Source organism: Alligator mississippiensis, chromosome 2 (assembly GCF_030867095.1).
Source record: "Alligator mississippiensis isolate rAllMis1 chromosome 2, rAllMis1, whole genome shotgun sequence".
Lineage (NCBI taxonomy): Eukaryota > Metazoa > Chordata > Crocodylia > Alligatoridae > Alligator > Alligator mississippiensis.
The window spans coordinates 100,582,069-100,596,898 of record NC_081825.1 but is presented as its reverse complement, the minus strand read 5'-3'; the positions used below and the strand labels follow the sequence as shown (position 1 = coordinate 100,596,898).

Sequence of the window (14,830 nt, the reverse complement as noted above, 5' to 3'; positions counted from 1 at the left end):
ATGGTTCTGAAATCCCATGTTTGTAGAATATCATATATGTTTTTACTAGACTGGATTCCATGAACCATTACAGAATGTACACAACTTACCTTACTCTATAGATTTTGGGGGAGGGCAGAAAGGGGTGGGGGAGAACTGCTAGAATCATAACATTAATTTTCGCTTTAGTTAAGGACTGTTCAATATGAAGTGCCCATTTTATGCTGGCAGACAAATCACCAATGGGGCAACTAGAGAATGCATGAATGATAATGTATAGACATGCTTTTTATTATTTATTCATAGAAAACAGTGGGTTTTGGTGTGCTGCTTTGAAAAATGTTCAAACTAGTAGAATATAATGAAAGCACAGTGAAAATTCTATTTCATTAACATTTAATCATAAATCGCTCTTTAATATAAAACATAAAATAAAAGTCTGTCATAAGCACTTAGGTGTAGAGAAAGGAGAAAGTCTGCAAAAAAGGCAAAGGAAATATTGCAGTGGCATTCATTGTTTCTGTTATATGTCACTTCTAGAATTAAAAAAAAGAAATAAAACAAAGAAACAATGATCTTTGGCCAAACTCTCAAAATTGCTGGACATGATAGAACTGTTTACAGGATGTTCTAAGGTCTTCTTTACTCTGTTGACAAGTATTAACCACCCACTGAAAGGAAGGCAAACATTAACCTAACATGCCAATGTAGCTCATGAATAGAAGTCTTCAGTACTCACTTTAAACTAAATATAAGCCTGTGCTATATTAAGAAGAGTATATCAGAATTTGGAGACAATCTGTGAAATCCAGAAAACATTCCTTTTCCTTGAAACAGCTCGTATATGTTTGCTTATATTACAGGAATTTTCCAGCTCTCTATATGTGTATACAATAGGGGGAACAAATCACAGATTGTTATACACTACTAATCCTCAAACAGAGTAAAGCAAACATAATATTCAACTAATATTGACAATAGGTCATGGTGTATGTACATATGGGTATAGAATGGTGAACTACAAGGCATGCTTGCTATACCTCCAGAGGACAGGACTCCAGCGGAAGATCCAATCTCTCATTGAAGATATTGAAATCTGGCCAAAATGTGACTAGCGTGGTCCAGATTTCCACTACTACCCCATGCTTGTCTAAAAGGATTACCAATGCTTGTGCACTCAGCACCAGGAAGAAGATATGTAATTTTAATAGATTTTGAAAATCCCACATCTATTATTTTTCTTAAAACTTCACTAGCTTCTTATCTATTAAACCATGCAAACAATGGGCCAACCTTTCAAAGGATCATGAATTAATGCAAAAGAAGCCTTAATGGTCACTGTAACTATTTTGACTGACTTCACCATAAGTATTCATGCATTTGACCTTTACACTGGGTTACAATAATGTTAGAACACTTGGAATTTACCAGGGAGTAAATACAGAGTAATGCTACTTGAGAGTCTGATTGAAAGACAGAGCTCTTATTTCCATGGGAAATGCTAACATTTCAAAAAAAGGCTGAAAAAAGAATGAAACAAGGAAGCTTGGGGCCTCTGAAACCCTAGGGCCCCACATATCTGGAGTATGTCCCAATGGCCTGGAGCTGCCCCTGTGCACTGGGGTCAGGTCCTGGATCCAGCTAACAGGGCTTAAGGCTCCCCATGGATCTGGAGATTTGGCAGCAGGGAAGCAGTGGCACCACTTCCCTGTCCTCAAATTTCTGGACCTGGGGGCCGAATGACACAGTGCCACAGGCTGGATCTGGCCCACAAGACCTAGGTTGAGTACCTTGGCCTAGACCATGAGCTGATGTAAGCTTAGGCTACCAAGGAGCAAGACGGATGAGCTGGCAGCATACCAGGCTGAGTTTGCTCACTAACCTACCTTGATTTTGGTTGGAATTGTCTTTTTCTCACTGGCTGTTTTGATTTTGATGCTTTTTTAAAATAATTCAGTGGAACAACATTCCATTGGAAAAGTTTTGACTTACTATTTTTGGCATATGGCATCATGTCTCTACAATCAACTTTGAGTTCCAGTTTCATTTTGAGGTATGTGCATTGAAACTTTGCTAGTTCTAATTTTAAACAGTAGTTGATACTGGATTTTCAAATCTATTACAAATATATATTTGTTTACTTTCTGGCTCCTGAGCCAATCTCTCTTCTAAGTAATGCTCTGTGCTAAGACCCCCTTTAATTTGAACATTTTAGGGTAGAAGGCAGAGCATTTGAGTATTGACTTTTCTCCCTTCTTTAGTCTGACAAGGCCTTGATTAATTGACTTGAGGATTATAGGGAAGGCCAAGTATTCACTCAAGACCTATCTTTGAGGATGTGATTGTGTGGGTTAAAAAGTGATTTCTGGAGATGAGAATCTAATTACATTAGTCACTGATAAATTATGTATATTTTCATTTTAATACTTGTGCTCAGAGATTGAGTGATGGAAGAATTTTCTAAACCTGAAGTTAAAACAAGTAATTAGGCATACAATTCCAGGATCTGATTTGTGCACACAATATGGATTTTGTGGTACATAGATGGGTTTCAGCACAAAGCCCACAGTCATACATTCTGTTCAGGTTGCCCGAACGTTCAATTAATGTGATCACAAATTGAAAAGCGGACATTGTGTACAACAGTAACCACTGGAATTTATGGACGCTGCAACATGACATGGGTCCAGACTGTGAAAAATATTACCTCAGTACACGGGAGGGATCAGTATGTACTGTTATAGCTTGCTTTTTTAATGAAATAAAATAACAGAATATAATATTAACCAAAATCAAGGACAACAATCTGATGCAGTCAGTTAGCAAGAAACACCATTATGTGCCAGTTATCTGCCAATGGCTGCTCAAATAGATAGACTATACAGCATGCCCAGAAGGTTAACAAATCTGGACTCTTCAGGCTTTTTTCTAAGGGGAGAGTGTTCTAAAGGGAAATGAAGAATACTATACCTGTAACCAGTCTATTTTCTAATGAAGAGGCTTAAGCTTAAGGTTCTGGCAGTCACAACTGAGCCAGTATGACTTGGAGAGAAAGGAGACCCTTTAAAGAAGCAGGTTACAAGCTTGATTTTTTTAAAATAAGGTCCTTTCTTATTGGGCAATCTTATTGTATATTTGTGGACAGACTTTTCTGCTGAACAGTTTGACTGTGCATAGTAAGGCCTTGACATGGTGGGCATGAACTGATAAATTAAGGATAATTGCTGAAATGTGTCACTCATGACTTGTGGTCCATTATCTTTGAATGCATCTAGAATCCCATGGTGAGCAAATGGTGATTTACAAAGTGTTATTACATTGTTACTCAGCATGTTGTGCAACAGCTCAATAAAAAAAATGAGTAGCAGCCCACAAATGAGAGGTAATCCTTCCTATTTATTTCAAAAATAGATCTGTGCCAACCCTGGATGAAGGGCAATCAGAAACATCACCTAGCGTTGGTGGTTCTCTTGGATTTTTTTCCCTGCATTTACTGCAGTCACATACCTGGATACCTAACTTTCAATGAGAGCATGAATTCCTGTCTGGACTACAAAAATGTTGGTCTCTTCTTACACTTCCCCGTTCTGAGATGGACAGTGTAGATTACACTTAGCTTTTCCATGACAGTGTTGTTTGCACATATTCTACAGAATGCAGTACCTTCATTTTTAAAACGCTCATGCTTATAAGTACTCGGGCTATTTTTGCTGGCTTTTTATCAATAAACACACTCAAGCACTTGTAAATGAGAGTAATTTTTCTGCAGTTTGCACTATATTTTGAAAATAGCTAGCACTTGAGTCTTCCTTACAGCAAAGTTTTCTCCCTGAATCACCTTGCTGTTACTGTTTGTTCAGTCTCTTTATAGTATGTTTCCTATAAGTCATGCATGCTTCTCACAATCATTCTTGTTTTGACTTATTGCTCAGTTATATAATAAGTAATCTGAGTTTTAAATTACTTCGGTCTCTAATTAGTTCATCTGCTTACTACTCAAGCTCGCAGGACTTAAATTTATTACACAGGTCTGTAAACAAATATTCAGTGATATCACCTGCCTGTCGGTTTCTTGTAATACAATGCGTCTTTCCTGAGTAACATCCCTTGGTGAATAGATCAAAGTACTCCTGAAAATTTATAGTGACTTTATCTAGCAGTTGGCAGTCCTCTTCTGACTCACACCAGACTGTAGCATAGATTGCTAATGTCTCCGGGTCTTCTGCACCTGGCACCATTAAGGATTTCACTTTCTCCAGTTTCACTGCAATACTGTTTGCTTCTAAGAAATTTAGAAGTAGCACAACCTCATCTTTCAGCTTTCTGCCTAGCCCCTTTCGGATTACATATTCTGACTATCACTCTGATAATATGCACTAAAGGTGAGATGCATAGGAATGTCTGTAAGATTCATAGATAGATTCATAGACTCATAGAGTCGGAAGGGACCTCAGTGGGCCATCTAGTCCAACCCCCTGCCCCTAGCAGGCAAGAAAAGAAACACCAACAGATACTTTTCTTTATGGTTGTTACCAGAGATGACATGAAAATGTTGGCGGGGGGGAGGAAGTGGGGCACACCTCCAAGCCACTGCTGCCCCAAGTGCTTCCGGGAGCTGGCTCTGACCGGGTTGCAGCCCCACACCTCATGGTCAGCACAGAAATCATGCTGTCACCACTGCTAGGCCCTAGTTCCAGCTGGGCTGCAGCCCGGTGTCTCTTGCCCCAACACTGGTGCGGGGTGGGGGGGAGGAGGGGGAACACGCTTAAAGTTAAATATGCGTTTAAATGTCCTACTGATTTGGGTCCATTACCTAGCCTCTGTCATATTACATAATCAGGGTCACAATATACTATGCAGCAGGCAATCAGTATCCCTTGAGTCACTATAGTTACCATTCAAGTCATGTGAGATTTTAACTTCGTCTATCAAACAAGAATACAAGAATAGTTACTGTTTGTGAGGTGATTTACTTTTATTATTATTGTTATTGTAGGTAGCACGGATAGTGATACTTAAATTTAAGGTTGTCCAATATTTCCATTACAGGGATCCAGTATTTTTTGTTTATATTTTTGCTAAGATGTAACCACAGGGATTTACATTTTCCATTGTGTGCATCTGGCTCAGACAACTCTTCGGGAAAATTTCAATCAAAACCGTAAAGCCCATTTCTCAGAAGAAAATAGTAGGGACAACCCATATTTTAAAAAGATCCTTATCACCACCAAAACTACTTCTTAACAGCAATCCTTGAATGTTCCATGTTGCAATTTAATTCCATTAGATCTTGTCCTGTCCCTTATGAAGAATGAAAACAATTGATCCATCATCCTTACGGCAGTTTTGTTACCAAAACTCCCCTCTTTTCCTCCAGACTAATTCCAATCATTCCAGCTTTTCCTCATAAATCGAGACCTATAATAATGTTTGTGGTTTTCCTCAGACTTTTTTCTATCTGTCCCCATTTTGAAAACAGTACTTCAGGTGAGATTTCACCAGTGCTAAACAGAATCATTTCCCATGATTGGAAAGAGACAGTCCTGTTAATACATACACAGCTTTTATGTTAATACAGCTAACATATTAGCTTTTTTTTCCTCCCAACATTACTATGCTGCTGACTGAGGCCCACTCTACATGTTACATTTATGCCATAATTAACGTGTTAATCATGGCATAAATGGGTAGGGTGCTACCTGTTCACTGGATTAAAGGTGACAGAAAAGGGGAACAAGCCACAAAGATGTTCTACATTGTATGTAGGACATTTTTATGGGTGGTTTGTATGGCACCTTACATATTTAAGGTGTGGCCAAGGCCAACAATCAGCTGATTGTCAATCTCAGGGCCAGGACCAAGCTGGGGTCAGGAATGGTACTGGCACTGACAATCAGCTGATTGCTGGCCCTGGCTGAAGGCTGCGAGGAGGCAAAGGGCTTTCCCCATGGAGGATTTTAAACCCTTTGCCCAGTAGCTCTGCCAGGCTGTTGGGCACAGGGGATTGAAAGCTCCCATCAGTGAAGCAGCCCCCTGCTGGGAGCCTCTCTCATTATCCTGAGGTGCCTGGTAGTTCAGCCAGCTCTGACAATCAGTTGATTGTGGGCCCTCACCAGGACAACCTTGGGTTTGAGACTTGGGGCTGTCCAGCTGAGTCCCACAATCAGCTGACTGCCTACCCAGAAAGCCCTGGGGAACCAAGGTTGTCTGGGTTAGGGCCAACAATCGACTCAGTGCTAGCTCAATTCCCCAGTGTATTCTGGGGGCGAAGCTGACAATCAGCTGATTGTAGGCTCTGGGACCACACTGAGGCCTGTTTAAGATTTGGGCTAGAGTCAAAAACCACCCAACTATCAGCTCAAGCCCAACTTGCTGATGCAGGGAGAGCCTGGGTTCCTCATAGATTCATAGATGTTAGGGACGGAAGGGACCTCAATAGATCATCGAGTCCGACCCCCTGCATAAGCAGGAAAGAGTGCTGGGTCTAGATGACCCCAGCTAGATACTTGTCTAACCTCCTCTTGAAGACCCCCAGGGTAGGGGAGAGCACCACCTCCCTTGGGAGCCCGTTCCAGACCTTGGCCACTCGAACTGTGAAGAAGTTCTTCCTTATGTCCAGTCTAAATCTGCTCTCTACTAGCTTGTGGCCATTGTTTCTTGTAACCCCCCGGGGGCGCCTTGGTGAATAAATCCTCACCAATTCCCTTCTGTGCCCCCGTGATGAACTTACAGGCAGCTACAAGGTCGCCTCTCAACCTTCTCTTGCGGAGGCTGAAAAGGTCCAGTTTCTCTAGTCTCTCCTCGTAGGGCTTGGTCTGCAGGCCCTTGACCATACGAGTTGCCCTTCGCTGTATCCTCTCCAGGTTATCCGCATCCTTCTTGAAGTGTGGCGCCCAGAATTGCACGCAGTACTCCAACTGCGGTCTGACCAACGCCCTATAGAGGGGAAGTATCACCTCCCTGGACCTATTTGTCATGCATCTGCTGATGCACGATAAAGTGCCATTGGCTTTTCTGATGGCTTCGTCACACTGCCGGCTCATGTTCATCTTGGAGTCCACTAAGACTCCAAGATCCCTTTCCACCTCTGTGCCACCCAGCAGGTCATTCCCTAGGCTGTAGGTGTGCTGGACATTTTTCCTCCCTAGGTGCAGCACTTTGCATTTCTCCTTGTTGAACTGCATCCTGTTGTTTTCTGCCCACTTGTCCAACCTATCCAGGTCTGCCTGCAGCTGTTCCCTGCCCTCCGGCGTGTCCACTTCTCCCCATAGCTTTGTGTCATCTGCAAACTTGGACAGAGTACATTTCACTCCCTCGTCCAAGTCGCTGATGAAGACATTAAAGAGTATCGGTCCAAGGACCGAACCCTGCGGGACCCCACTGCCCACACCCTTCCAGGTCGAGACCGACCCATCTACCACGACTCTTTGGGTGCGACCCTCTAGCCAATTCGCCACCCACCGGACTGTGTAGTCATCCAAGTCACAGTCTCTTAACTTGTTCACCAGTATGGGGTGGGATACCGTATCGAAGGCCTTCCTGAAGTCTAAGTATACGACATCCACCCCTCCTCCTGTGTCCAGGTGTTTCATAACCTGGTCATAGAAAGAGACTAGGTTGGTCAGGCATGATCTGCCCGCCACAAACCCATGCTGGTTTCCCCTCAGCATAATTTGTCCTGCCGGGCTCTCACAAATGTGAGCCTTGATAATTTTTTCAAATACTTTACCAAGGATGGAGGTGAGACTGACCGGCCTATAGTTGCCCGGGTCCTCCTTCCTCCCCTTTTTGAAAATGGGGACCACGTTAGCCCTTTTCCAGTCCTCCGGGACTTGGCCCGTGCGCCACGAGCATTCGAATATTCCCGCCAGTGGCTCTGCAATGACGTCGGCCAGTGCCTTCAGCACCCTCGGATGGAGCCCATCCGGGCCTGCCGACTTAAAGGCATCCAGTTCTTCCAAGTGACTCTGCACCACCTCAGGATCTACGCATGGAAGTCTGGCGCCTTGCTGCTGCCTCTCTACAACCCCAGTGAGAGACTTGTCGTGCCCCTCGCTTAGGAACACTGAGGCAAAGAACTCGTTGAGGAGTTCAGCCTTGTCCCCCCTATCTGTCACCAATTGTTTCTGCCCATTTAGCAGCGGTCCTATTCCTCCCTGGGCCTTCCTTTTACTCCCAATATATCTAAAAAACAATTTCTTGTTGTCCTTTACTTGGGTTGCCATCCTCAGCTCCATGGTAGCTTTGGCCCGCCTAACTGCCTCCCTACAAGCACGAGCAGAGGAGGTATATTCATCTTTAGTGATCTCACCCTGTTTCCACTTTTTATGTGCTCCCCTTTTGGCTCCTCCTCGGCTGCCACAGCAACAGCAAGTAGTAATGGAATGATTTGATGTGATTCCTGATACCAAAATTGCATCTCCTGCCATGCGTGTGTGGCATGGCAGGAAGTCCAACTATTGAGATCAGGAATCACATCCCACTGGGTCATTAAATGAATGTTTGCCAGGGGCTGTATATGCAGCTTGCAGCCGCCTATGACCCACAGATCCTTTTCTGTAGTACTGCAGCCTGGCCAGTCATTTCCCATTTTGTACCTGTACATTTCATTGTTCCGTCCTAAGTGCAGTATTCTGCACTTCGGTATTTGTACTTTAGCAAGATCTTTTAAGTCCAAGGTTTAAAAAAAAAAATCTGGCTTCAAAAATTTCTAGTTTAGTATCCAAAACTAGTGAATGTTATTGGAAATTTCAGAATTAATATCCCTATTTCATTTCCCCATATGTAAATGGAGAAAATAATACCTCCCTTTCTTGTGTATTGATTTAAAGATCTTTGAAGCGCTCAGCTACTACAGTGACAAGTGGCATAAAAAAAACCACGAGATAATTAATAATTCTGTATTCAGTGCAGGGTTTCAGTCACATGCCATAAATAAGGTCTGGTGCTGCACAGTGAATGGAGGCTAAAATGAAATATTGAACAGCTGCTCATTCAGTGAGCACCATCCATCCTGTGTACAGAATGAGGTCCTGTGGAAAAAATTGTTTGTGATCATGTAATTAAAGCCTGTATCATAACGTACATGGACAAAGGCATGGGCAACCTTAATTCTAGCATTTCCTAATTTATAAGTGTTTGACTTTGCAAATCTTAATATACTCTTTTAATATACTTATTTTTATTAATATACTTAGTAGTAGATGCTACATAGGCAGGACCTCTTCCATCATCCAGGCAAAGGGCATGCAACACAAGAACTATACAGTATTCTCAAAGCTCATTTGTATGAGGTTGGAATTTCTTGGTTTGGGTTGCCATTTCCCCCACTTTATGTTCACAGCTCCCTTCTCGATATGCAATAGCGTATGTTTGTGGTAGTGAGGGACAGATGCTCAATCTCAGCAAAGATCAATGGGGCTCCAGGGAGCACTCTAGCATCTTTTCTTCAATATCAGACTCCATTATCCTGAGGCTGTTTCCTATGTGGCAGCTTACTGGGTTGCCAGTGTATCTTCAAGATAGCTCTCTTTATCTTACTCTTAAAAAATCTGAGAATGTATATTGAAGAGACATACCTGTCCAATAATAAGAGGAACAACAACAGTCATAAACAGCTGTGAGAATATAGATGTAAAAGGCACAGAGGAAGATGATCCAAGCTACAAAATAAAAATAGAAATAAACATCAATATTGATCCTTCTTTTAACATTTGCAGTATCTACTTTTATGATACAACTCAGTAACATTTATACATCTATACATACAAACATATTTGCATAATTACTAAGCCCAGTTACAAAATAAAGAACAACCTTGGCCTGAGGTGTTTATAATCTAAGGCTCAAATCCTGGCAATACTTATTTATTGAATTAAATGGGGCTACTCACATATGCAAAGTTATTTATATAAATGTTTGTACGATAAGGTCCGAAAAAGACATATGTAAGAAGAGATCCATTAAGAGGCAATAGTTAATTTTGTTGTCTCTGCCCACTGCAGTTTACTGTATGTATGTACAGAACAAAGAAAGACATAGTAGAGTTGTTTTGAGGGTATTCTGTCTTCCTTAACCCCTCTCCCCCAACTCAAAACTTAAAAATATGAGTACATTTTATTTCACTGCTGTAAAAAAAGTAATAAATGCAAGTTTAATATGGCCTATTTGTTATTACAAACCATCAGTAGCTGGCTCTGTCTTCAAACACTGGATTTATTTCTCAGAATGTTAATTAAAAAGCAACACCTGCACTATTGAAATCTCAGCCTATGACCAGGTGGTCAGCAGCAAACCTATTTCAAATATGTCTTTTCACCTAAACTAGTGGTCCACAACGTATCAGGCCCTGTGAGCCCAGATCAGACCCACCCACTCACTGACCCCATGCATTGGCCTGATTTAGTGTACAAGGCCATGTCATCTGGCTCACCTGGCTCCCCACAGGTCTGGAAACTTGACACCAGGAAAGCAGCAATTAACACTGCCACTGCTCTTCTGTTGCCAGATATCCAGACCTCCAGAAAGACCTACAGACTGGATGACATGGCTCTGTGATCCAGATCTGGCCTGCAGGCTGAAGGTTGGGCACCACTGACCTAAACCAGCACCACTGACCTAAACCACAGCAATCTGTACGTATATGGCATTCAGATCCCTCCAATCACACGCTGTGGGTCTGGATAAGCTCATGTACAGCTGCTTAGTTTGTCTCCCAGTATGGGATGGCAGTACTGGGGGACTGCATCCAGTCATTTTCCCCCAAAAAAGAATTTCACCTTTTCTGCACTATGATCCTATCACCTCCTAAATTTAACACTTGTATTTAGAAATCTAAAAACAGTGTAAACCACTGTATTTAGCACTTTCAGTAGCTGGAAGTAAGAGAAATTAAAAGTGAATTTAGGAACTAATCACACATTTCTAAATCTTTCAAATCATAAAAAAAATCAAAAGGTCTGTTTTGGGTGATGGGTAAAGATTTGGTTCAGCTTTTATTGTAAACAATATAGCTCAGGTACTTCATTTGCTGCTGTGAAACAAGCCTTCAGAATCTTAAACCTTTTGCACTTAAAAAATCATATTGCTTTATGTAAAAATGCACATATTGTACACTGACTGACCATATCACCTCCCTTAATGCCATCATCCTAATGTCTAATGATGGAATTTTTCTTCTATAGGAACAAAAATACAAGAGAGATTTCAGAACAACATGGGGAATATAGTAGTAATTATAAATTAAAAGTATTTGACACTATCCTTAGTTTGAAAACAATAAGTCAGTCAGGGCGAACCTTTTTGGCAGGTGCGCCATAAATCAGCACACCTGCACTCTGTCCAAATGCCACTCTAATTCCCTTCTCCAGCCTGATCAGCTGCTCTCTGCTCCATGCCTGATCCGCTGCTCTGCTTTCTGCTCGCTGCCCTATCTGCCACTCTTTTGCCTATCCCTTTCCTTGTCTGTTACATACCACACCCAAAAGCTGCTCGTGACACTTGTGACATGTATATTGCCGGTTGTCCACCCCAGTATTTTGTCATGACACATATAGGCAATTATTAAATGGAAAGCGATTTCTGAGTTATTCTGTATAGTTATGTTTGAATGTGGTACCCATTAACATACCAATAAAAGGCTCCTAACACTAACCCATCAAATCAAGGGCCCCAGATGTAACTGCTTACTCAAAACAGTAGTCACTATTCACTTAAGTAGTCCCACTAGGACAAATCATATGAATAAGGATTACATATATAAAAAGGAGGGTTTCTAAATTAAGACCGTCTTGGGACCACATTCCACATAAGTTTCTTTACACAACTCTCAATGTGCACTACTCCAAATCAGACCCACAGCACTACACCTACTTCAGTTGTAAATCGAACTTTTCGGAGCAGCCTAATAATTGTTGTGGAGTTCGCAGCAGAAATACTGACGGATTCTTAAGCAATAGGGTACACTTAAAGTTAAGTGGTAGAAAGAAATCCTCTTGCATGAAAATAAGACTACGCTTCCCGTCCTAATCTGCCCCTCAAGACAGATGCTCCATCTTTGTTCTTCTGGTTGACTGGGCAGACCTCACAGCTGGGGTATCTTCCCTAAGGAAGATTCTGCATCTGCACCTGCCACAGATTCAACCAAACACCTCTTGCCAGTCATACCAAATTACAATCCAGTGCCACATTTCCTGACCATGCTGAGTCCACTTCAGATGCTGCCCTGGGGCCTTACTCTGGAAGCACTACATTGTACTAAATGTGTGGTTTCTTAGGCATGTCCTTTCACCCTACAAAATACAGTGTTGCTCATAAGCTATCCAAGCCTCACCAAATATAACAGCAGAAGGGGAGGTGGTGAATAGTGGACTACTGAACTAAATGGCAGGATCTTCAGCTTTTCTAGACTGAGTCATCTTTACTTTTAACTCAACTTTCTGCTCTTACATCAAGTTTCATGGCTCTACATCTTTTTCATTTGTTCTTCAAAGCTTTACCTATTTTACTGAGCATATGGCACTGACACTTCCCTTGCATTAAGTCCCCATACAGTCCAGACTCTATTGCCTTACAGCAGCGGTGTCCAATCTTTTTGAATGTGGGGCTGGATCATGAACTTTTTATCACCCAGTGGGCTGGCGAGTCATATTCAAAGACCTCACAGGAAGCAGTATCACATCAGGAAGTGATGTCATGTGACCTTTGACACCAATGAAGTTGCAGGAAGTGATAATGAAATGGGTCTAACCAGTTCAAAACTTTCCCTCTATAGCATCCACCTCTGCCACTGTTTGGGACAGGATTCCGAGCTAGATGGACCATTGGGCTGACCAAGCATGGCACTTTTTATGCTCTTATGTTCTTTGGCTGAGCTTCCAAACTATGGCTCAGATTTGCAAAAAGGAGTAGATAGGCATGTTACAAAGCTGTCATAAAAGATTTGGAGCCCTCTAAATCCCATTCATTTTAATGGAAGTTGGCCTTTTGACTCAGCTTTGAAACTCTCAGCCCAAGGTGCCAACCAAATAAGTCAAAATATATTTTGCATTTCTATGCACTGCATCTATGTGGAGCTCTCCAAGCATTTTACAAACATTAAATGAACCTCAGGATATCCCTGCTTTTCAGAAGAAATGTGGTGGTGAGGACATTCTGGGAACATCTCTCACTCTCTGTGCGCGATCTGCTTCTACTGTCCTTGGACCACCCTAGAAGGGCCCTCACTGCCTCATTTCCAGTTCAGAGCAGGTAAAGTGTAAGTGGGTAGGAAGGGCTTATTTTTTGGCAGCAGGTTTGAGGGGCTTGAAGCTAGTGAAGATGTACCCACAATCAGTCACTGACCAGAGTGGGAACACAGTTGTCTTCACTTATTAACATGGCTCCAAGGCCCTGCACTATCTCTGCCTACATGTTGCTCTCATGTCCTTTTGCTTTCCTAAATCTCATGACAGTAGAGGAGTCCCATCTTGCCTATTGGACAGCCATCACTGGATAGCTGTCCTGGTTCTAAAGTTGTGCTTCTGACTCTTTCGTGGCTTCTTTTAGGGTGCGCACTTAGAACTCTGGCTTTTCCTTCCTGCCCATTTTGCTGAATTGTGATTATTCCCACGGGGCATGAATTTAGTTCAGTGGCTATGATTCTGCTTTCTCATACAGAGGCAATGACTCTTACAAAGTATGGCATATTTTAGTAGGATAAAAACATTTTGAAGGCCACACACAAAGCAATAAGCAGTCTTTACTCGCATGAGCTTACCAGGTATCAATCACCTGCTATTTGGGTTCCTGGCAGGTACAGACACAAGTTCATTAGCACGTTGTTCCCGAGCGAGTCTCTGCGCCATAGCCTACATCAGGTCTCAGATCTAGGGAGCCTGACCTCTCCCCAGCCATAGGCTTGTCACGTTATACCAATCTGCTGGCCAGTAGACCTGGCCGGGCTCCTCCCATCCCCAGCAGCATGTGGGAAGCCAGCTTCAGCTGCATGCCACTTTTCCTGGCTGGTGCTGACCTGGCTGGGTTCATCCCATCCAGAGCAGCATGCAGCTGAAGCTGGCTTCCCATGAGCTGCTGGGGATGGGAGGAGCCTGGCCAGGTCTGCACCGGCCAGAGAAGCGGTGGCGGAGCTGTGGGACGGAACGAGCCCAGCCGGAGTGGCAGGGGCTGAGCTGCATTTTCCCCCTGCCTGCACCGGTCAGTCCTGAGTGGTACATGGCTCCACTGCTGCTTCTGCTGGCCGGTGCTGACCCAACCGGGATCCTCCCATCCCCAGCATGTGGGAATCTGGCTTCAGCTGCATGCTGCTCCAGATGGGATGGACCTGCCTGGGTTGGCACCAGCCAGCAGAAGCGGCAGCAGAGCCATTTGCCGCTCAGGACTGACCAGTGCAGGTAGAGGAAAAGTGCAGCTGAACCCCTACTGCTCCGGCTGCGTTCATCCTGTCCCAAGCGGCACATGGCTACTCCTGTTCCCACATAGTGCATTGGCAACGTCAAGCTGACGCGGTGCGTGTGGGAACCTTGTCCCTTCCCCAGACCGTCAGCAGCCACTAGGAATTTGCTGAGGGGCTGGGGGAGGGACAAGGGGTGGGAACCTGTTGCAGCACCACAGGCCTCAGAAAACGGCTTGGCGGACTGCATGGCAGACCATGGGCCATATGTTGGACAAGCCTGCCTTAGAGACTGCATGCATAACTACTGACTCATCTTACAGTGTTCTATTCTTTATGCTAGGAACGTTACACAAGGAAAGAGGATGATGAACAAAATCTATCAGTTGGACTACCATAAGCCCTGCATCCATAGGAAGAGCTGTTTAAACCAAGGGTGTCAAACATACAGATCTGGCCTGT

The 14,830-nt window shown here is 43.2% G+C and overlaps 1 protein-coding gene across 2 annotated transcripts in view; it reads right to left on the bottom strand.

The window, feature by feature from the left end:
* SLC10A7 (solute carrier family 10 member 7) overlaps window positions 1–14,830 on the bottom strand; it is a 215,304-nt gene that overhangs the window by 42,860 nt on the left and 157,614 nt on the right. For both annotated transcript variants that reach the window (XM_019481515.2, XM_014593664.3), the window contains one exon: window positions 9,558–9,641. In XM_019481515.2, the coding sequence (XP_019337060.1) occupies window positions 9,558–9,641 (84 nt within the window). The remainder of the gene's footprint in view (window positions 1–9,557; window positions 9,642–14,830) is intronic.